General features: G+C 41.7%; 1 protein-coding gene across 12 annotated transcripts in view; it reads left to right on the top strand.

The window, feature by feature from the left end:
* Window positions 1-21834, top strand: part of DLG2 (discs large MAGUK scaffold protein 2) — a 2318993-nt gene that overhangs the window by 1101792 nt on the left and 1195367 nt on the right. For 10 of the 12 annotated variants that reach the window (XM_027532391.1, XM_027532386.1, XM_027532393.1 and 7 more), the window contains one exon: window positions 14642-14803. In XM_027532391.1, coding sequence (XP_027388192.1) covers window positions 14642-14803 — 162 coding nt within the window. The remainder of the gene's footprint in view (window positions 1-14641; window positions 14804-21834) is intronic. The other 2 variants (XM_027532387.1, XM_027532399.1) reach the window with 1 other exon arrangement.

The raw sequence follows: 21834 nt of genomic DNA, 5'->3' as shown, positions 1-21834 counted from the left end.
AGGGGATCTTCCTTACTCAGGGATGGAACTAGCGTCTCCTGCATTGACAGATGGATTCTTTATCCCTGAGCCACCAGGGAAGCCCAAAATTGTAAATAGCAACCTGCATATGTGACATTGGGTACAAATTCACTTTACAGTTCCACATCCATCATTTTCCCAAATCACAGGTGTGTGGTCCCATTCTGACTTTTCCAGAGAGCTTAGGCTGTCTAGCCCTATAGTGACCTATGCTGGGAGAGCCCGGCCTCCCCTGGGTGGCTCTGAGTTTTAGGAGATGAAGCTTGCCAAGCTCCATTTCCTGCAACTTCAGTTATAACAGCTGGAGGGCAGCACTGAGCTGGAGCAAGTCCTCTCATGATTATGTAAATCATCAGTTCTTTAAAAAGGATCTTAAGATCAGTTAAATATTCATGAAAGCATTCTTCCTGGCAGCTCCCGCATTGTAGGTAATTACAGAGGGTTTAAAATATCTGATGTTGCTTGGAAGCACACAAAGCTCAGTCAGCTGCAAGCTGACAGCTGATTTGTAATTTAATTAACATCCTGGCTTGTCCTGTTCTTTGTGGCAAAAAGTAGGAATGTATTTCCTTTCATTAGTGAGTTTGTTTGAAAAAATTTAAATAGAGCACCTGGGAGTGCTTTTCATCCCTCACATCAGTCCCTTCACTTACATCCTGCTCCCGTCTTCGAAAAATTCCTCTTTCAAATGTCCTTTGGGTTAGCTGTATTGCCAATTGTGGATCACTTCATTTTTTTTGAAGGATAACTTCTCTTGGGGAAGATCTGCATGGAATCGGTCATCACTGAGCTTCGACCCACTTTTTTTTATCTTTTATTTTTATTTATTTTTTAATTGGGGGAAAATTACAATGTGGTATTGGCTTCTACACTGCAGCAATGCAAACCATAATTATACATATATCAACTCCTTCCCTTCCCTCCTCCCACCAACCCAGAGCACCGGGCTGGGCTCCCTGTGTTATATAGCAGCTGTCTTATTTTAATGGTAATACATATACATGGATGCTACTTTCCCTGACCCACTTTTATTAGCTCTTTGAGTGATGGATTTTGCAGAGAGATTTGGCCTCAGACTACTATTTATTCAGTGAGTGTTGGTCGAGAACCTGCCACGTAGCAGATACCAGAGGTGAGTAGTGAACCAAGCAGGCAGGGTGCCAGCCCCATGGAGGTTTTGATTTAAAGGAGGACGCAGACAGTAAGTAAATGATCACAGAAAGAAATGTAAATTTAAAATCTGATGAGTTTTATGAAAAGTGAATACAGGTACCCTGAAATCCTGGTAAGCAGGAAGCAGTGAGATACACGGAGGGGAATTCCATAATCTAGCGGCCCCCAACCTTTTAGGCACCAGAGACTGTGGTCATGCAAGATAATTATTCCATGGACGGGTGGGGAAGGTGTGGTTTCAGGATGATTCAAGTGCATTACATTTATTGTACACTTTATTTCTATTGTTATTACGTCAGCTCCACCTCAGCTCATTGGGCATTAGATCCCAGAGCCCTAATCTGCTCAGAGCAGGAAATGGCAATCTGCTCCAGTGTTCTTGTCTGGGAAATTCCATGGACAGAGGAGCCTGGCAGGCTCTGCATGGGAAACCATGGGAGTGCAAAGTGCTGGACACGACCGAGTGACTGAGCACTGCCCTAATCTGAGAAGTCAGGAGGACTCCTTGAGGAAGCAAAGGGGGAAATTAGGTATTTCTGTCTTGCCTTTCCTCCTCCCATTTTCAGTTCAGTTCAGTCGCTCAGTCATGTCCGACTCTTTGCGACCCCATGAACGGCAGCACGCCAGGCCTCCCTGTCCATCACCAACTCCCAGAGTCCACCCAAACCCATGTCCATTGAGTCGATGATGCCATCCAGCAGTCTCATCCTCTGTCGTCCCTTCTCCTCCTGCCCTCAATCTTTCCCAGCATCAGGGTCTTTTCAAATGAGTCAGCTCCTCCCACTTTGCTCCTCTCTAAATCCCCCTCCTCCAGATTTGCGGTGTCCATGCAACTGTTCTGGAAGAATAGGTTGGGATGGTGGACAGAAATGATGAAAGGGGAAAGAGAACCCTGCTGCAGTCCAAACGCTAGAGACTGTATTTCAAAATAAAGATGCGAATATACATACTAAATCTGCTCAATGCATTAAACATTCTTTTATCTTCTCTCTCTCTTTTTTTCCTCTTTCTTCTGTCCATGTTTTCCCTCCAGAAGGGAGGCAGTGAATTAGAGAGAGGATGCCAAAGGCATGGTAATGGGGATGAGTCTCGGGTCACAGATTGGCTAGGACATCATGGGAAAAGGAAGGAACTGGAAAAGTGGGCTGGCTAGCTACATACCGCCCAAGTCTCTGGTGAATAAAGTCCCTATAAAGAAACAGCCATTTATTAAGCAAAATATTTTCCTCAAAATAAGATGGTGGAGGCAAGGCCTGGATAAGAATACCCTGTTTTGAAAGATAAACTTATACAGTCTTGAGAAGAAAGGAAAACCCTTTATTTTCATATAATTCATTTTTTGAGACTACTTTCCTCACTCTCTCTCTCTTTTTTTTTTTTTTTTTCTGTTTTCTGAGCTTCACTCACTTCTTTCTTAGAGGTTTATCACTCTTTGCCAGACTGTTATTTATGTTTAACTTTCTAAGTGACTTCATGCTTCTCTGAAAATCAGTGCTTCTCTTCTACACATTTTTAAAGCTGAGAGACTTCTCCCAGTGGCAGTATGCAGTCAGCCAAGTCTATTGAGCACCCGCTACCTGGCCCTTGTTCTGGCCTGAGGCTCCGCAGGAGACAAAGACAGATGGCAGAGGTTCCTGGTCTCAAATAACCGTAGATTACACAGGGGGAGTTAAGACTTGACACAAAGAATGCTATCTGTTGCTATATTAACAGAAGGCAAGAAGCCAAGAGGTTTTGAGCATTTACTAAATGTCAGGCTTTGTGTACGAAGCTGTAATCTTGCCTTAAGTTTGTACCTGCTTCGCAATGTTGCTGTCAGTCTTAAATGGGATACTTTGTATAACACTCTGAAAAGTGCACAACATTTACTATCTTAGAGTTGGACCTTAAAGAAGACTGAGTGCTGAAGAACTGATGCTTTTGAATTGTGCTGTTGGAGAAGACTCTTCAGAGGCCCTTGGACAGCAGGGAGATCCAACTAGTCCTTCCTAAAGGAAATCAGCCCTGAATATTCACTGAAAGGGCTGAAGCTGAAGCTCAAGGACTTTGGCCCCTGATGTGAAGAGCCGACTCACTGGAAAAGACCTTGATGCTGGGAAAGATTGAGGGCACGAGGAGAAAAAGGTGACAGAGGATAAGATGGTTGGATGGCATCACCAGCTCAATGGACATGAGTTTGAGCAGTCTCTGGGAGATAGTAAAGGATAGGGAAGCTTGGTGTGCTTCAGTTCATGGGGTCACAAAGAGTTGGGCATGTTTGAGTGACCAAACAACAAAGGCACTTTCACACACTTCCCTTTCAAGAGCACACAAACATATTCTGGTTCTCATTGACTTGTTTCTGTCTCTCATCAGAACAGTGCCAGCTCCTGCAGCCAGGGGGAAGCAGAGCACTTTTTATTGCAGAAACCACTAGACTCAGGATTTTATTTATGAGGCCTTGAAAACTTTGTGACTTCTCCCTCAGCTATTATACACCTTGCCCTGGCAGCATCATCTTCCAAACCTTGCAGAACCTCCCAGGGATGGACCAGATGCTTGCAGGAACCTGCGTTGGAATCCTGGGAAACTCAGGATGGTTCTGACTCACAACAGGCCTCAACAGAATGCAGTGAGCAGAATTTGATCCAGTCATGGCCATCCACGTGGGAGGGCCCGGTGGCAGAATAAGAGTCCCAGTATGATTGCATGATGATTCAGCTGGGAGGGCTGTTTCATCAGATTGATCATATTATTGCTCAGATGACTTCAGTCTACTTACTTCAGTTAATGTCACGTTCATCAGTTTCTATACGTCTTACTATGGTCCACTGGAGATTGAGATGACTATCACTCTGATACTGAATAGGGTTCTTGGCTTTCCTTAATCAACAGAAATTGACAAGAGGCCAAACCAGAAGTTGAGCCAAGGCTTTATCAGGGCTCTTGTGCCAGCTTCCCAGGTAGCACAGTGGTAAAAACCACCCCCTGCTAAGCAGGAGAAACCAGTTCATTCCCTGGGTTGGGAAGATCCCCTGGAGTAGGAAATGGTAACCCACTCCAGAAAATTCCATGGACAGAGGAGCCTGGCGGGCTACAGACCATGGGGTCACAGAGTCAGACGTGACTGAGTGACTAAGCACAAGAGCAAAATCAAGTAAAAGGTTTGGTTGTTCGCTCCCTCGATAGGGGCAAGCTACTTCCTTACATGCGATGAGGGTAGGGGTGTGTCCAGGGGTTGAGCTGGGACGGTGGCTGAGATGGTTGGCCCACCCCTTTGTGGAGTTGAATGCAGAGGGGCACACACAATACCCTGTTTTTTTTCCAGACACCCAGTTTTTTGACTCCTAGCTCTTCAGAAATGGCAGTTGTTTTTTTTTGGTTTTTTTTTTTTTTTTTTTTTTTGGTCTTTGTATCTTTTGTCCCATGCACACAGTTGTTTTTAGTTCCATATAGTCTTTGTATATTGTAGCTCGAGGGGAGGTATGTCCAGGTACAAGCTTTGCAAAACTGCAGCAGAGGGTCCCAGGCCCCAGGCCTGTCTCAACTCCGTCTCTACTCAGAAGTGCTCATGGGCTAGTAGGAGAGACAGACACACAGACAGGTCACTGTGGTTTGCTGCTGCTGCTAAGTCGCTTCAGTCATGTCTGACTCTGTGCGACCCCATAGACGGCAGCCCACCAGGCTCCCCCATCCCTGGGATTCTCCAGGCAAGAACACTGGAGTGGGTTGCCATTTCCTTCTCCAATGCATGAAAGTGAAAAGTGAAAGTGAAGTCGCTCAGTTGTGTCCGACTCTTAGCGACCCCATGGACTACAGCCCACCAGGCCCTCTGTCCATGGGATTTTCCAGGCAAGAGTACTGGAGTGGGGTGCCATTGCCTTAGAGCTGTTATTTAATAGCAGGAAACTGTGAAGAACCCTCAGTTCAGTTTGGTTTAGTTGCTCAGTCCTCTCCGACTCTTTGAGACCCCATGAACTGCAGCACGCCTGTCCTCCCTGTCCATCACCAACTCCCAGAGTTTACTCAAACTCATGTCCATTGATTCGGTGATGCCATCCAGCCATCTCATCCCCTGTTGTCCCCTTCTCCTCCTGCCTTCAATCTTTCCCAGCATCAGGATCTTTTCCAAGGAGTCAGTTCTTCACATCAGGTGACCAAAGTATTGGAGTTTCAGCTTCAGCATCAGTCCTTCCTATGAATATTCAGGACTGATTCCTTTTCGGATGGACTGGTTGGATCTCCTTGTAGTCCAAGGGACCCTCAAGAGTCTTCTCCAACACCACAGTTCAAAAGCATCAATTCTTGGGCACTCAGCTTTCTTTATAGTCCAACTCTCACATCCATACATGACTACTGGAAAAACCATAGCTTTGACTAGATGGACCTTTGTTGGTAAAGTAATGTCTGTGCTTTTTAATATGCTGTCTAGATTGGTTGGTTATAACTTTTCTTCCAAGGAGCAAGCGTCTTTTAATTTCATGGCTGCAATCACCATCTGCATTGATTTTGGAGCCCCCAAAAATGAAGTCTGTCACTGTTTCCACTGTTTCCCCGTCTATTTGCCATGAAATAATGGGACCAGGTGCCATGATCTTAGTTTTCTGAATGTTGAGCCTCAGGCCAACTTTTTCACTCTCCTCTTTCACTTTCATCAAGAGGCTGGGAGCCTAAAGGACATCCTTTGAACCTTAACAGTCGGTCAGAGTATGTGTCTAAGAGAGAATGACATTCAGTCTGATTATCTAGGACCTGAAAAAATTTGCCTGAGGAAATAAACCAGGAGTGGAATTAAATTTCAGAATGGGGAAGGGCATGGGATTCCAGAGATGAGGGACAAAATGAGCTCCAACAGGGAATGTAAATTATTTTAGGGAAGAACATAAATTCTTCTCTGGCCTGAGCACTTCTGCCTGGTTCCCATTGGAGCTAGGAGAGAACATAGAATTGGTTTACAAAAGTTCTGTTGTCCCAGAGGCCCCTCCGGTGGGCTGAGCTGAGGGGAGGAAAAGAAGAAGGCATGTACATCAAAGCAGAGGCCTTCCTCAGTGACCCTCCTTCTAAAGGAAATGCAGAAACCCTCAAAGTTGCCCAGTCTGGCGTCAATGACTAAGAGACAAGCCCTGGAATGAGAGAGGACTCAGAGTTGCCCAGAACATTAGCGCTGATTCTTTTTATTTTTTGTTGTTGAAATATAGTTGCTTTATAGTGTTGTGTTAATTTCTGCTGTACAGCAAAGTGAATCAGCTATATGCGTTCATGTGTCTACTCTTTTCTGGATTTCCTTCCCATTTAAGTCATGACAGAGCACTGAGCAGCCATAACCACTGTGCTGTACAGCAGGTTCTCATTAGTTACCTGTTTTATACATAGAGTGTATATGTGTCAACCCCAGTCTCCCAATTCATCCCAACCCCCTTTCCCCTGTGGTGCCCCTGTGTTTGTTCTCCATGTCTGTGTCTGTATTTCTGCTTTGCAAATATTGATAAGTTCACCTGTATAGAGCCGGTTCTTAAATCAGGATTTGACCTCTTCCAGAATGGTTTAATCTCCCTTGTCAGATGACTCTTGAAGATTTCCTGATAGTTATAGTTCCTGAAGATATAATTAGTCTCTTAAGATCTTGGAGTCCTAATTAGTTTAGAAGAATATTTAAGTGAAGTGCTCTAGCTCCAGAGTCAGACTTGTGCTTGAATCCTGGTTTGCTTGGTATGTAAGCTTGGAAAAAAATGCCCATCTGACCAAGCCTGAGGTGATGGAAATTGTAACACCAATCCCCCAGATGTAATGATGTGTGTAAAGCATTTAGCATAGTTCCTGAAACATGAAAAGGAAAGTTGCTCAGTTGTATCTGATTCTTTTTGACACCATGGACTCTGTAGTCCATGGAATTCTCCAGGCCAGAATACTGGAGTGGGTAGCCTTTCCCTTCTCCAGGGTATCTTCCCATCCCAGGGATCGAACCCAGGTCTCCTGCATTGTAGGTGAATTATTATTAATGGTTTTAATATTACCATTCATGTTAGAATTAGTATTTTTGTTAATAATGTTAATATTAATAATAGTCTTAGTAGTACAGAAAAACCATTTTTTGGTATAGCTGAAGTTAAATCTAAGCAGAGAGAGTCTTCCAAGTCATATCAGAATGATTCCTCTGGAGGCTGGTGTTTGAGTTAAACATGGCACCGCTCACTGGTTCTTGTCATCTTTTGCTTAGTCATCTCTTGGAGAAAACTGGAAAAATAAAGGAGAAGGACCACTTGTCTGGTACCAGGAGGAGTATTGTTTAGGTCTCTTGTTGTTCAGTCACTAAATCATGTCTGACTCTTTGCGACCCCATGGACTGCAGCACGCCAGGCTTCCCTGTCCTACACTATCTCCCAGAGTTTTCTCAAATTCATGTCCACTGAGTTGGTGATGCCACCCAAGCATCTCATCCTCTGATGCTCCCTTATCCTCCTGTCCTCAATCTTTCTCAGCATCAGGATCTTTTCCAGTGAGTCGTCTCTGCATCAGGTGGCCAAAGTATTGGAGTTTCTGCTTAGCATCAGTGCTTCCAATGAATATTCAGGGTTGATTTCCTTCAGGATTGACTGGTTGGATCTCCTTGCAATCCAAGGAATTCTCAAGAGTCTTCTGTAACACCACAATTGAAAAGAATCAGTTCTTCAATTCTCAGCTTTCTTTATAGTCCAATTGTCACATCCATACACGACTGCTGGAAAAACCATAGCTTTGACTAGACGGACCTTCGTCGGCAAAGTAGCGTCTCTGCTTTTTAATATGCTGTCTAGGTTAGTCAAAGCTTTTCTTCCAAGGAGCAAGTGGCTTTTAATTTCATGGCTAGAGTCACCATTTGCAGTGATTTTGGAGCACCCCAAAATAAAGTCTCTCACTGTTTCCCCTGTTTCCCTATCTATTGCCATGAAGTGATGAGATCAGATCCCATGGTCTTAGTTTTCTGAATGTTGAGCCTCAAGCCAACTTTTTCATTCTCCTCTTTCACTTTCATCAAGAGGATCTTTAGTTCTTCTTTACTTTCTGCCGTAAGGGTGGTGTCATCTGCATATCTGAGGTTATTGATATTTCTCCCAGCAATCTTGATTCCAGCCTGTGCTTTATCCAGCCTGGCATTTCTCGTGATGTACTCTGCATATAAGTTAAATAAGCAGGGTGACAATATACAGCCTTGGTGTACTCCTTTCCTGATGTAGAACCAGTCTATTTTTCCATGTCCAGTTCTTACTGTTGCTTCTTGACCTGCATACAGATTTTTCAGGGGCAGGTAAGGTGGACTGGTATTCCCATCCCTTTAAGAATTTTCCAGTTTGTTATGATCCGCACAGTCAAAGGCTTTGGCATAGTCAATAAAGCAGCAGTTTCTTTCTATTATCATTCTAGATCCTCTTTCAATCTGGAACGCTTCAGAGCTGTTGATTACCTATTTCTCTGTTTACACTCAGTAAAACTCAGTTTTTACTCAGTAATACAGTTGTTTACACAAAACTCAGTTTACCGTCAGTAATACAGTTATCACTGTGCATGTGACTTAGCTGCATGTATGTATTATTTACTCGGTAATTTGTGGCCTTCTCAAGGTCAAGAACTGGTTCACATTCAGTTTGGGTTCTTAGCATATATAACTGAAAGGAAAGATGTGGTGAGAGACATATAATGCTTAAGAATCTGATATCGTTTGACATTGTGTCAGTCCAATGATGTGGTCTGTTTTTGCTTAAGCCTGAGTTGACAATGTTTCACAATGAAAGAGGTTGCATTCAGGAGCCAGAATTACTTGGTAGCTTGAGCAGGTTATACCCAACTCATCAATTTGTTTAATTGTCAGTCATAACTTTATTCAATAAATAGTTATTGAGCATATGTGCCAGGCATTTGGTTAAAGGACTGCAGATATGGGGATAAACCACACCCAAATGGCCCCTGTTCTCACAGAACCTTATAGTGCAATATAAAAACTCCAAATATACACAATCATATTGCATGATAAAAGTTGTGATTTGGGGGGTATAGGCAACTATGGGAATATCCACAAAACCTCGGATTTGCGTTTCATGAAAGCTTCTGAGAAAAGGTAATGTCAAGATTGAGTCCAGAGGATCAGTGAATGTGAAGATGAACAATTTTTACTAATAAAGCATTAATTGATCATCAAGATTGAGCTTACAGTCTAATTTAAGCCTGTATCACTCTTCAAATTGGATCTTAATTTTCTGAAAATAATTAAATAAGTTCTTTACAGTACCATGTAAGGTTAACCAAGTTTATTATCTCTCTGTGTCCTGATTTATTCTGCCAAACAATTCAGTGAGATGTATATTTTTATGAATGAAATCTTTCTCTATACCAGCTGAATCTTACTGCAAGAATCTTTGAGGAGCTTCTATAATCAGTTTAACTTTGCAAAATTTTACTTTTGGTGTTCTTGGATATTTAGGTTGTAGAACACAAGCACTTCCTGGCTGTGATGAGTGACATGAATATGGCTTTACATATGTTAAAGTTTTTAAAGCTTAAAAAATTCCTCAAAAAACTAAAAATGGAATTGCCATATGATCTAGCAATTCCACTTCTGGGTATCTCTCCAAAATAATTGAAAGCATAGTTCCAAACATGTTTTTGTAAAGGCATGTTCATAACAGCTTTACCCTCAATAGCCAAGAGGTTGAAGCAACCAGCAGCTCATCTACAGATGGATGAAGAAACAAAATGTGGTGTATACATACAATGGGATATTATTCAGCCTTAAAAAGAAGGAAATCCTGTCACATGCTACAATATGGAGGACACTTGAAGGCATTAAGAAGTAAGCCCGTCACGAGAAGCAAACACCATGTGATTCCACTGATACAAGGCGGAATTGTCAAATTCATAGAGTAGCCAAATTTATATAAACAGAAAGTAGAATGGGGGTTGGCAGCGGCTGTAGGTGAGAAAATGCTGAGTTGTTTAATAAGTAAAGAGTTTCAATTTTGCAAGATGAAATTTGAAGATCGGTTGCAGGTCAGTGTGAATAAACTGAAAGTGAAAGTGGAGAGTGAAAAAGTTGGCTTAAAGCTCAATATTCAGAAAACGAAGATCATGGCATCCGGTCCCACCACTTCATGGGAAATTGATGGGGAAACAGTGGAAACAGTGTCAGACTTTATTTTTCTGGGCTCCAAAATCACTACAGATGGTGACTGCAGCCATGAAATTAAAAGACGCTTACTCCTTGGAAGGAAAGTTATGACCAACCTAGATAGCATATTCAAAAGCAGAGACATTACTTTGCCAACAAAGGTTCATCTAGTCAAGGCTATGGTTTTTCCTGTGGTCATGTATGGATGTGAGAGTTGGACTGTGAAGAAGGCTGAGTGCCGAAGCATTGATGCTTTTTGAACTGTGGTGTTGGAGAAGACTCTTGAGAGTCCTTTGGACTTCAAGGAGATCCAACCAGTCCATTCTGAAGGAGATTAGCCCTGGGATTTCTTTGGAAGGAATGAGGCTAAAGCTGAAACTCCAGTACTTTGGCCACCTCATGCGAAGAGTTGACTCATTGGAAAAGACTCTGATGCTGGGAGGGATTGGGGGCAGGAGGAGAAGGGGACGACAGAGGATGAGCTGGCTGGATGGCATCACCAACTCAATGGACGTGAGTCTGAGTGAACTCCGGGAGTTGGTGATGGACAGGAGGCCTGGCGCGCTGCGATTCATGGGGTCGCAAAGTGTCGGACACGACTGAGCGACTGATCTGATCTGATCTGATCTGATACACATAAAAGGGGCTTCCCTAGTGGCTCAGATGATAGAGAATCTGCCTGCAGTGCAGGAAACCCGGGTTGGACTCCTGAGTTGAGAAGATCCCCTGGAGAAGGGAATGGCAACCCACTGCAGTGTTCTTGCCTGGGAAATTCCATCAACAGAGGAGCCTGGGTGGCTACAGTCCGTGGGATCGCAGAGTCAGATACAACTGAGTGAGTAACACACTTTCATATGCTTAAAACAGTTCAGCTGGTAAATTTTATGTGTATTTAACAATTTTTATTTTTTGTCTTTTATTTATTTATCTTTTATTTAATTTATTTTATTTTATTTTTTCACTTTACAATATTGTATTGGTTTTGCCATATATCAACATGAATCTGCCACAGGTATACACGTGTTCCCCATCCTGAACCCTCCTCCCTTCTCCCTCCCTGTACCATCCCTCTGGGTCGTCCCAGTGCACCAGCCCCAAGCATCCAGTATCATGCATCAAACCTGGACTGGCGACTCGTTTCATATATGATATTATACATGTTTCAATGTCATTCTCCCAAATCATCCTCTGTGGCTCTCCCTCTCCCACAGAGTCCAAGACTGTATTTAACAATTTTTTTAAAAATCCGTTAAAATTGGAGGTAATGATACGTTTATGTTTATTCCATAGTCTTGCCATAACAGCGGTGAGATACAGGAGTTCAGCACTAGTGGGGACTCAGCTCATGTAGTGGTGTTGGGGGTCACTTATCACGAGGAAAGGAAGCTTGAGCTCTGTCACATGGTCAGTGGGAGCCACTGAGGTGTTTTAAAGAGAAAGACTCTGTCACTGTAAGATTCAGAAAGCCTGCCCCTTGGCATATGTACAGCGGCCGTCCTTAACCGTTTTGGCACAGGGACCAGTTTGGTGGAAGACATTTTTTTCGCTGGGCTGGGGTGGGGCGGGGATGGTTTCAGGATGATTCAAGCACATGACCTGATTATCCTGCCGCTGATCTGGCAGGAGGTGGTGCTCAGGCAGTAATACAAGCGATGGGGGGCAGCTGCAAATACAGATGACGCTTCACGTGCTCGCTGGCCGCTCACTTCTGTTGTGCGACCCCGTTTCCAGCAGTCCATAAGACTGCTATTTGTTCGTGGCCCAAGGGTTGGGGACCCCTGTTGGCCAGGATGTATGGGAAAGGGGCAACCTCAGCAGCAGTCTGTCCAGTCCAGAGGCTGTTGCTGTGGTCCAGCTGAGAGCTGCAAATCCGAACGTGGGCAGTGGTTCACGGAGGTGGTAGGAGATGAGGACCAAGTAGGCTCAAGAGCTATCTGAGATAGTAATGAGGTAGACTCAGTGATTTATTGAACTGGCAGATGGCAGGGGGTGAAAGAGAGGATGGAGACTCACTGACTCCTACTTTTCTGGCTCAGGGGATCGCAGAGATGGCAGTGCCTCCCAGAGAGAGAACTGAAGAAGGGGGAGGAGTCGTGGAGGGGCTGTAGGCTGAAAGCCAGAGACACTAAACTGGGCATGTGTATGACATTATTCCACTTCCAGAAAACCCCACATAACTGATCCAGAATGAATATTAAGCTTGATTCATGTTTCTAAGTCAGATGACCTTCCCAAATTATTCATAGAGTTAGGAAAATAAAAGTATGGTATTTTGTAATGCACAGGAATGTTCTACCCTCATTTTGTTGTCTGTCCTCCATGAAGTGCTTTTTTTTTTTTTTAACCAAGCTGCTGTAGGCTTGGATTTCATCTCCTTTTGGGAATGGTGGCCAGGGGAGCTTTATGAGAGTAGAAAGAGGATTCAGATTCCGATTATCTGGACAGGATCCTGGCTCTCATGACCAGTATGTAGGGGGTCCTGGACAAATCTCTTAACCTCTCTAAATGTCAGTTCTCTCATAAGTAAAATGGAGCATCACAGATAAGAAGAATTGGAATGAAAGAAATAAATGAGAGTTCTCTGCAAACTGCTTCATGATATTGTCAGCTGTAATTTTTGTTTTGAAACTGATATTAAGCTGGGAACACTGTGGAAAGCCTCCCTGGAAAATAAAAGTAATGATGATCAACTGAGTAAGAATGGACTCGAGATTGAATTGCCAACCTTGAGTGGTTCCTCTTGTTACTGTCAATTTATGAGTCAGCTGGAGAGCTGATGTTTAAGAAATCATATTTCTCACCTAAAAATGAGAGAAACATAAGCATGGTTTTGTAAGAAAACGTGTTGTTTGTGACTTGATATGATAATAGTAGCTGTCGGCGATGATAAGAAAGGGGTACTGGGAAGTGCTAGTCGGTGATGATAAGAAAGGGGTACTGGGAAGTGGTAGTCGGCGATGATAAGAAAGGGGTACTGGGAAGTGGTAGTCGGCGATGATAAGAAAGGGGTACTGGGAAGTGGTAGTCGGCGATGATAAGAAAGGGGTGCTGGGAAGTGGTAGTCGGCGATGATAAGAAAGGGGTGCTGGGAAGTGGTAGTCGGCGATGATAAGAAAGGGGTGCTGGGAAGTGCTAGGCATCACAGGTAAACCTGTGGTGTTATGTCAGTTTTGGATCTCCTCCCCCAATTACCCCTTTGCCATTCACAGGGAGCAAAGGAAAAACAAGGCAAACTAACATTTTATTAGCTGGGTTGCATGTAGGACATAGAGTGTTCCGTTTTTTCTCCCCCAAGTAGACTAATAGCCATGAAACAGTGAGACTCTAACAGTGGGGCAGGTCTGAAGGAAATGGGGTGAGAAGCAAAGAGAGACAGAAGAAGGGGACACCCAGGCCAAGGCTGGAGATGGAGACTGACCCATGGCCGTGTTGACCCTCCACAGAGCGTGCCTTGTCCTGGCCCGTTTCTCTCTCTGCCAGCTCCCTTTGGTGTGCTTGGAAGACCCAGAGGAGGGCCTTACTGTTGACAGAGGATGCTCTTACTATTACAGGCGTGTGGAAGGAAGATGACAAAGAGCAAAAGGGACCAAGAGAGAAGGAACTGTTTCCTTATCTGTTTCCCTTCAGGGAATCCTCTCAATATAATTCAGGCAGATTTTTTTTTGGGGGGGGGGGGCGGCCTTAATTGTTAAGTTCTTTAAACGAAAGCTCCATCTTTGGAAATTGTGAACCTTTGTCCTAGAGTCTAACTAACCCAAATCAACACTCCTCCTCCTTGGATATGAAAGGAAGAAAATATTCTTTCTTTGGAGGCCAATACAAACAATGCAGGTGGCAGAAATTTTCCCTTATTTCCTAGAAAACTTACAACTTTCATGCTTTCTGAATCAAAATTAGATTCCCCAACTGGTTGCATCAGAATTCTGTCTTCTTGCTCCGCACTTTTTTTTTTTTTTTTAGTTTTCCATCCATGGCCTAAAATTTTTAGCACATATTCAGCTATTCTGATCCTTTGGAGGGATACCTCCTCACCTACTTAGGTAAATTGTCTCAGTGTCATTTGTTATCATGCTTCTATGTTTTATAAACAGAGATAGTACATTAAAGGCAAAGACCAGTCATCAGCATTGCTTGGCATTGATGGTTGGTTCGATGTGGCTTGCCAGTGACCTAGTCTGTGGTGCCCACCCAAAGGGGCTGTAGCAAGGTCTGTTGGGTGATATCAGCCATAGGTGAGCACTGTGCCCTGGACATGAAGTGAGAACGTGAAGTTCAGAACGGTACCTTTTGCAAACACTCATGCTTTTTTTTCTTTGTCTTTTCTCCTAGAAGTATCGCTATCAAGATGAGGACGCTCCACACGATCATTCCTTACCTCGACTGACCCACGAAGTGAGAGGCCCTGAACTGGTGCACGTGTCAGAAAAGAACCTGTCTCAGATAGAAAATGTCCATGGATACGTCCTGCAGTCTCACATCTCTCCTCTGAAGGTCAGTTCTATTGCTCTTAGAGCTGGCGGCAGGGGATGGTATGCATTGCTAAGGGAGGTGTCTGCTGGCTTAAGTGGGGCTCTTTTAAAACACTATGGTGGGACATGGTTGCCAAAGCGTCTTTCTGTGGTTTGGAGGTTTACCTGGAATTCCTGACACAGGACAGTTACTCTCACTGTTATTTGTTTAAGTGTCTGGAAAATCCTTTTAGTTTCTGCAAATGGGCTAAGGAGAGACCAAACACTGACAAACTGAATGGGAAAATACATGGATCCGTGTATTTACAGAGCCCACAAGGACATCAAGATTCCGTTCAAATTGTATTTCTCCCTCTATTTGCTTGGCTCCAGATAACTATAACATGATGACACCTAGTAATTGCTGTACCTTACAGACTAAAAAAGAATCTGTGAGTTGGTTCATCAACAGCTCTATTTTATAATTCTTTCTATTTGGTGTCATACTTTTCCGATGCTTTCTACATTTTTTTTTCCTTAGATTTAAAACAATTTTTGGGTAAGTGCTATTTTGACAGGAAGGGACAATGAAATGAGGGTTAAGAAATTTCTGTGTTCCTTGGTTACAGTTTACTGTGTCATTTGCTTTGCTGATGCTATGGGATTTTGTGTCTTGGGTAAAAGCTTATAAATGTTGATTAAAGTCAATTAAAGGGAAAATGGAACTAGAGTCAATGATGTAATAGGAGCGAACTTAAATGTAAAACAAAACAAACAAAAAAAAACTACCACACAGCCCCTTGATATTGCTAAAAAAAATTTTATTTTGTTAGCTAGAACGTTCACTTCACTGGCACTTTCATAGAGCTGCTTGCAGTAAAAAATGTAGCCATGAAGGTTGCCCTGATGCCTTCTGGGATCTTATTATACCTTCCAAAACATCAGAGAAAGGCTATATTATGTTTAATATAGTTCCAAAATTTGGTACATTTTAAGTACCTTGGCAGCCTAAACCTGCATTATTAAATGAACTAGTTCTGGTTACCACACATTAGAATATTGGGCTAATTATCACATTCCAGTCAATATTTAATATTTTGCTGTTGAAACTCATTGCTCATTTCTTCCCAGAAAGAAAAGAAGTCTTTTCCAAGGAATTTTCTTTGGAAATCACTGATGGATGGGAATAGGTATGGTCAGCCAGGAGAAGAGAAGATAAAAGCATAGGGAACAGAGATTTACCTTCTCATACTTAGGGCTGTCATGTAGGAATCATGGTATCAGTGGGCGTAAGCACAACCACTGTGTATAATTAATAGGAATGTATATTTGGGATCATTATAGGACCACAACTTATGTCAACTAGTGCTACCTCCAAAAATACTGTTTTGTAAATTACGAGCTGCCTGTCCCTACCACTCCAGTGTTCCTGCCTGGAGAATCCCAGGGACGGTGGAGCCTGGTGGGCTGCCGTCTATGGGGTCGCACAGAGTCGGATACGACTGAAGCGACTTAGCAGCAGCAGCAGAAATCTTCCAGGCTTGTCTGATGACCTAGAGGTGATACAGAGGAAAGCACTCCTTCTTCAGCAGGAGAGTGCACAAAGTTGTCTCTAAGGGTTTGGTCTAACTGTAGAAATCAGTGATTTCACTCCAGGGTCAGATGAATCCCTTCCTGCTTTAAGCATCTTTCATCTTTGCAAAAAAAAAAAAAAAAAAAATCGCTCATCCTGAATCAGTACTGACCAGTGTAAACTGAGAAAAGGCAAAGCTGGGAGACTGGACTGTGCAGAGAGGAGTTACACTTCAGATGTTTTTCTAACTGGATGAAGGAATCCCTGTAAGACCCTCCATGAAGCCTCCCCTCCTGTGAGTCCTCCCAACTTGCCCTTTCCCTCTTCCTACCACGTCCTTTTCTAATCAGCTCTAGAGCAGAGTCCCCAATGGCTTTAAGATGAGAAGGATGATGGAGGCTAGTCTAAAGCTAACCTGGCAACAGTAAAAAATATGAACAAAATAATTAAAGGACTATCAGATCTTCGTTTTGTATGTTACATATTCAGCATATACTTGATAATCTAATTACTGAACATCTGCAGTTTGGGGGATTATACCATGTGTAATGGTGCTTCATGCCTCATTTGGAAAATGTCTATTCAAGTTGAAGGCAACATAGTTTTTTGCTGAAGATCATCTCTCAGATATAAAGGGATCTCTCCTCTCTCCCCTTTATCTCTTGACTCCAGGAATCTCAGAGTTCAATGTCTTCCACTTTGGTTGTTTTCTTCAGTTTTATTTTGTTTCAGTTGCTCCCTTCTTTTTTCTTACTATGTTCTTTATTTATTTTTCTGGTGTTCATGGTTTTACTGTAGTGATGTCTTTTGCTGAAGATTTCTCACATCGGTTTTAAAAGTAGCACCTGTGAATAATAAACCTCTGATATGAAACATCAAGGTTAGAATAGGCTTTTTTTCCTTTTTGAAATGACCAGCTAAGTAGTGTGGCCCCCCAGTGTATTGTAAAGAGAATGGAAAGGTGACCTCATCCAGGGCTTCTGCACCCAGCCTGCCAGTTAGCTATTTTGGGGCCAGGAGGTTTCCATCATGACCCTCTAGAGTGTTGTTTGTGCTGAACAAGATATACTATTAGATTGTCTTAATGAAGAGTCTGTGTGCCTTCCTTGTATCGGCAAAAGTGATAGAAATAAATGCACAATGTTTCCAGAAAAGAAAACAGCCCAGGGTGTTGCGTTTGCCAAAGTCACGGTGTATGCCATCATGGCTGATTTCAGGTTACCAGCCTGAAGGTGCTGGATGCACTCACAAAGATTGGCGCGTGAGGTTCTCAGGAGACCGGACGAGCTGGCCCCAGCATGGCCCTGCATGATCAGACTCAAGCACATGTACTTTTATAGTCACAAAAAACACATTTCCTGATCAAAAGTCGTTAAGAGGTTATTATATTATCACAGTTCAAGTGTTTGGGAAACCTGCCCTGATTAAAATCTAATGTGTTATTTTCTCATAAAGGAAGCCTATTAGAGCCAGAGATGTGCTAAGAGGGTACAAATTCTCCATTAGACCTGGCACAGTTTCAACCTTGTTGCTTCTTTGATCTGTCTGGTGCTCTTGGGTCAAGCACTAAACGGGGGAAAAGTGAGGAGACAAAACACACAATGAGATACCTCCCCCTGGATCCTACTTAGAAGACCGTGTGGGGACTTCCCTGGCGGTCCAGTGGTTAAGACTCCACCTTCCAAGGCAGGGATTGCAGTTTCGGTCCCTGGTCAGGGAACTAAGATCCCACGTGCCTCGTGACCAAAAAACCAAAACATAAAACAGAAACAGTGTTCTGATGATTTCAGTAAAGAGTTTAAAAATGGTCAAAATAAACCTTAAATAAATCCTAAAAAAGATTTATTTCTCAATAAAAATAGTATCAAAATATTATAATCAAAATGAGTCTTTAAAAAAATAGACAGCAATGTGGTTCTCTAGTATTAATTAGGAATTTACACATGGCATGCCTGAACAGAGTGTGATATTGCTGGAGAACAGTTTAAATGTCATGTTTGGTGGGCTCCCAACGGTTAGCTGAGTAATCTGCCTGTTGCAGCTTTGACAGTCTTTTTTCCGATTGCCGCGTAGCACCTGAAACCTCGGTTCTAAGATTCATCTGCCTTTGGAGCACCCCCGCTGCTTGGCGGATAGATGGATTGCTTAGCCTGTTTTCATTAGAGCACCTCAGCCAGTGTGAAGTATGGGGTTGGAAGGAGAAATGCAATTTAGCAGTGAATTGGATGGAATTTGTTTTCTTGGCCTCCAGATGGGGATGTGTTCTCTTCAGATGCTACCTTAGAATCCTCCAGGAAAGAAACTGGCCTATAATAAAGTGTGAGCATTTTCTTTTCAGTTTAGATAAGCTCATTAAATAGTAATTGAGTGTCTACTACGGGTATCATAATAGGTGATGGGGACACAAAAGACAGTAAATTGTGATTTTAAATATGCCTGTTGCTCTCAGAGGGAATCTGAGTTCTAATTATGTATTGCTCATCCTTACTCTGCAATAGGAATTCAAACTCCTGAATCTTAGGTACTGTGACACCCCAGGCGTCTATCAGAGTACTCTTTACAGAGTATCTTTTAGCTCTCTATCTCAGGTTCTTCCTCTGTAAAATGAAGGGAATAATAATATTTATCTCATAGGACGTTTATACTAATAAATAAAATGACACATGTAAATTGCTTAATAAGTGGCTGGCACATAGTAAACACAACAAAACGTTGCTTTTGACTTTGTTATCATCAATCTGCTACCGTGGCAAATATCTTACAATCATTTATTTTATTTGTCTCATTTGACCTCAGTGAGGCAGTGTACCTGATTTTAAAATTCTAAAGTTCCCTTTCAATCATAGAACTAGTGAATAGGAATGTCCTCGCTGGTGTCTCAGATCTTTCTGGTTCCAAAATCTGTATTCTTTATCACTCCTCCCCTAAACTGTTCTGCTATTTTTAAAGAGATCTTAGGGTCAAATTGTCTTTCATTGGCTCTAGGTGTGTAAAATTTGAAAGTCTTTTTTTTCCCCCCCATATAGCCTTATTCTTAAAAGTTAAGCAGATACAAAATATAAGTGAATTTGTTAAGAAATTTACTTTCCTAAATGAGAACAGGGAAGAGTGTTAATAGATGGGAAAATGATGAGAAAAGAGAAGGGAAATAGGTTCTATCTTTAAAATATTTCCATCTACCCAGTAGTAAACTCCCAAAGCACTATGTTCCTCTCCCAAGTCAAGAGCTCGTTATTTGGGGCTAGTTCCCTTTTGAAGAATCTCTTGAGATTGTAAAAATGTGTTTCTCAGCAAGAGAGACACACTGCATTTTGAGCAACTGGAGAGTTTTCTGCATCCTCATGGTAGGTGTGTGTGTCATCGAAAAACCCAAGTACATCCATCCACACCACAACCCTCATGCTTTATCCTTCCCAGGCAAGATCTGTTTCTGTCCTTTTTATTTGGTTATTCGTCTTTTAAAATGTTCATTCTATATGTGTTGGATTTCATAAACTATCTTACAATTTTCAGAAATGAGCATTGTTCAAGTTACAGATTCAAACATTGATCAATAAATGAATAAAGCTACTCTATGCTGTTTCACATTACCGTATTTGTTTGATCAGAAATTTAACCAATTATTTTAATTCTGTTGTTATTTATAACTATTAGTTTTGTTTTAATAAATTTACTGTCAATATTATCATCATTATATGAATGCCTTCAAGGTCAATCTGTGTTGGTTTTATTCATTATTATATTCTCAGACCTTCAACAAATACTTGTTAAATTAATTATTTTTCATTGGCAGTATGAACAGTTGACTTCTGGGGGATTGGTGACATCGATATTTAAATAAGCAAGAAATGAAGGCACAGACTTCTTATTTTTCTCCATCTGTTGTCCCCTTACCTAATCATCATGGATACAGCATTTCATCAATTTTAAACGTATGTCCTCATGTGTTACATATCTGAAATCTGAGTGTATCCTAAAATCAATGACAGCTTGCAGTTAAAATTGGCAGCATCTCCTAAGGTACCCCAAAAGTTGGTACATCTTATAGTCAAAGCCATCAGTGATTATTTACATGGAAGATTAAAGCTATTTTTTTATAGATTGGTATAGATTGCTTTAATCAGATAAACATGATTTTCTGTCTTCTGATTCTCATTGAGACCAGATAAATGATTCTCAGAAGATTTACTGGAAAGTGAGAATATGAGAAGTTAGGATAGACTCTTACACTCTTGAACAAATGGGCATTTGTTAAATGTATATGGGAAAACAATGGGGAATCTGGAGGAAGGGTAAATTTGGGGAAATTATAGGGAGTGATTGCTCATGAATGAAGAAGCCAATATACAGAAATGCAGGCAGAAAAGATTAAGTGTACTTTATTCCACAAACTATTTTCTTACCAGAGTTGCCAGAGCCTACTTATAGGAAAGTATGTTTTAGCCACAGTAATAAATTCTCTTTTTCCATGAAGTCTTTCCTATTAACTCTTGCCTGACTCCACTTGGTTATAATATCCTGTAACACAAGGAGTTTGCATAATTAGCTTTTTTATGTATACCTTATTCTATTAATCTAAATAATTTTTGTGGAATCAGGTATTGTCTTTTCCTTTAGCTATTCCATTTATCTTGCTCCTAATAAATGTATAAGCTCCTGTGAACTGGACCACATCTTATTTTTGTTTTTATTTTTCCTCTTTCTTCCACATTGACATCTACGGTGAAACTAAGCCAGTATTTCACAAAGTATTTCCAGTGGGATTTTTTCAGCATTATAAGGAAAATAAAGGAGTGAAAGCTGAAAACATTTGAGAGGTTAGGTGCATTAACTTTATTGAAGAATTTCTCAGTTGTTAGATATTATGCAATATAAACTTCTAAGATGGGGACCTGGTTAATACACTATTTTCCAAACATGTTTGGTCATGAGACCCTTTCTTCCAAATAAAATTATTTTTTGTTTGGATATATACACTTCTGAAAATACTATTAACATAATAGATACATAGACGATGGCTAGTACAACCAATAGAAAAGTTTAACATAAAAATTCACCCTGGCCCTAGAATCAGACTCAATCAGATCAAATGCCTGGTCCTCTAATTATTAGCTGTGTGAGCTCTCTCAAGTTTTTTAACTGCCTTAAGCCTCAGTTTCTTTAATTTGTAAAATAATGGCATTCATTGATGTTTCTTTGAGTTTTGAACGCTATAAAGAGCTCAGTGTGACATAAGAAATATGCAAAAATGGTAGCTATCCTTACTACTATTGATGTTTTGATAGTAGTATGTAATAGTATTATTCTAATATTCTAAATGGAAAACTTTGAAGTTTCTCATGGAATTTTTTTTCATTGTAATCTCTTATTGGTTTTCAAATGTCTGAGTGTTCTCACCTTCCTCTTTTTATCCACATCTACTATCCCAGTCCAGGTTTTCATTGCTTCCAGGCAGAAAGTAGTGTGGTTATTGTTAAACATCATGGGCTTTGGAGCCAAAA

The sequence above is a fragment of the Bos indicus x Bos taurus genome, chromosome 29 (genome assembly GCF_003369695.1).
Source record: "Bos indicus x Bos taurus breed Angus x Brahman F1 hybrid chromosome 29, Bos_hybrid_MaternalHap_v2.0, whole genome shotgun sequence".
Taxonomy (NCBI): Eukaryota; Metazoa; Chordata; class Mammalia; order Artiodactyla; family Bovidae; genus Bos; species Bos indicus x Bos taurus.
Note: the sequence above shows the minus strand (reverse complement) of the source record. Positions and strands in the feature narration are given on the sequence as shown.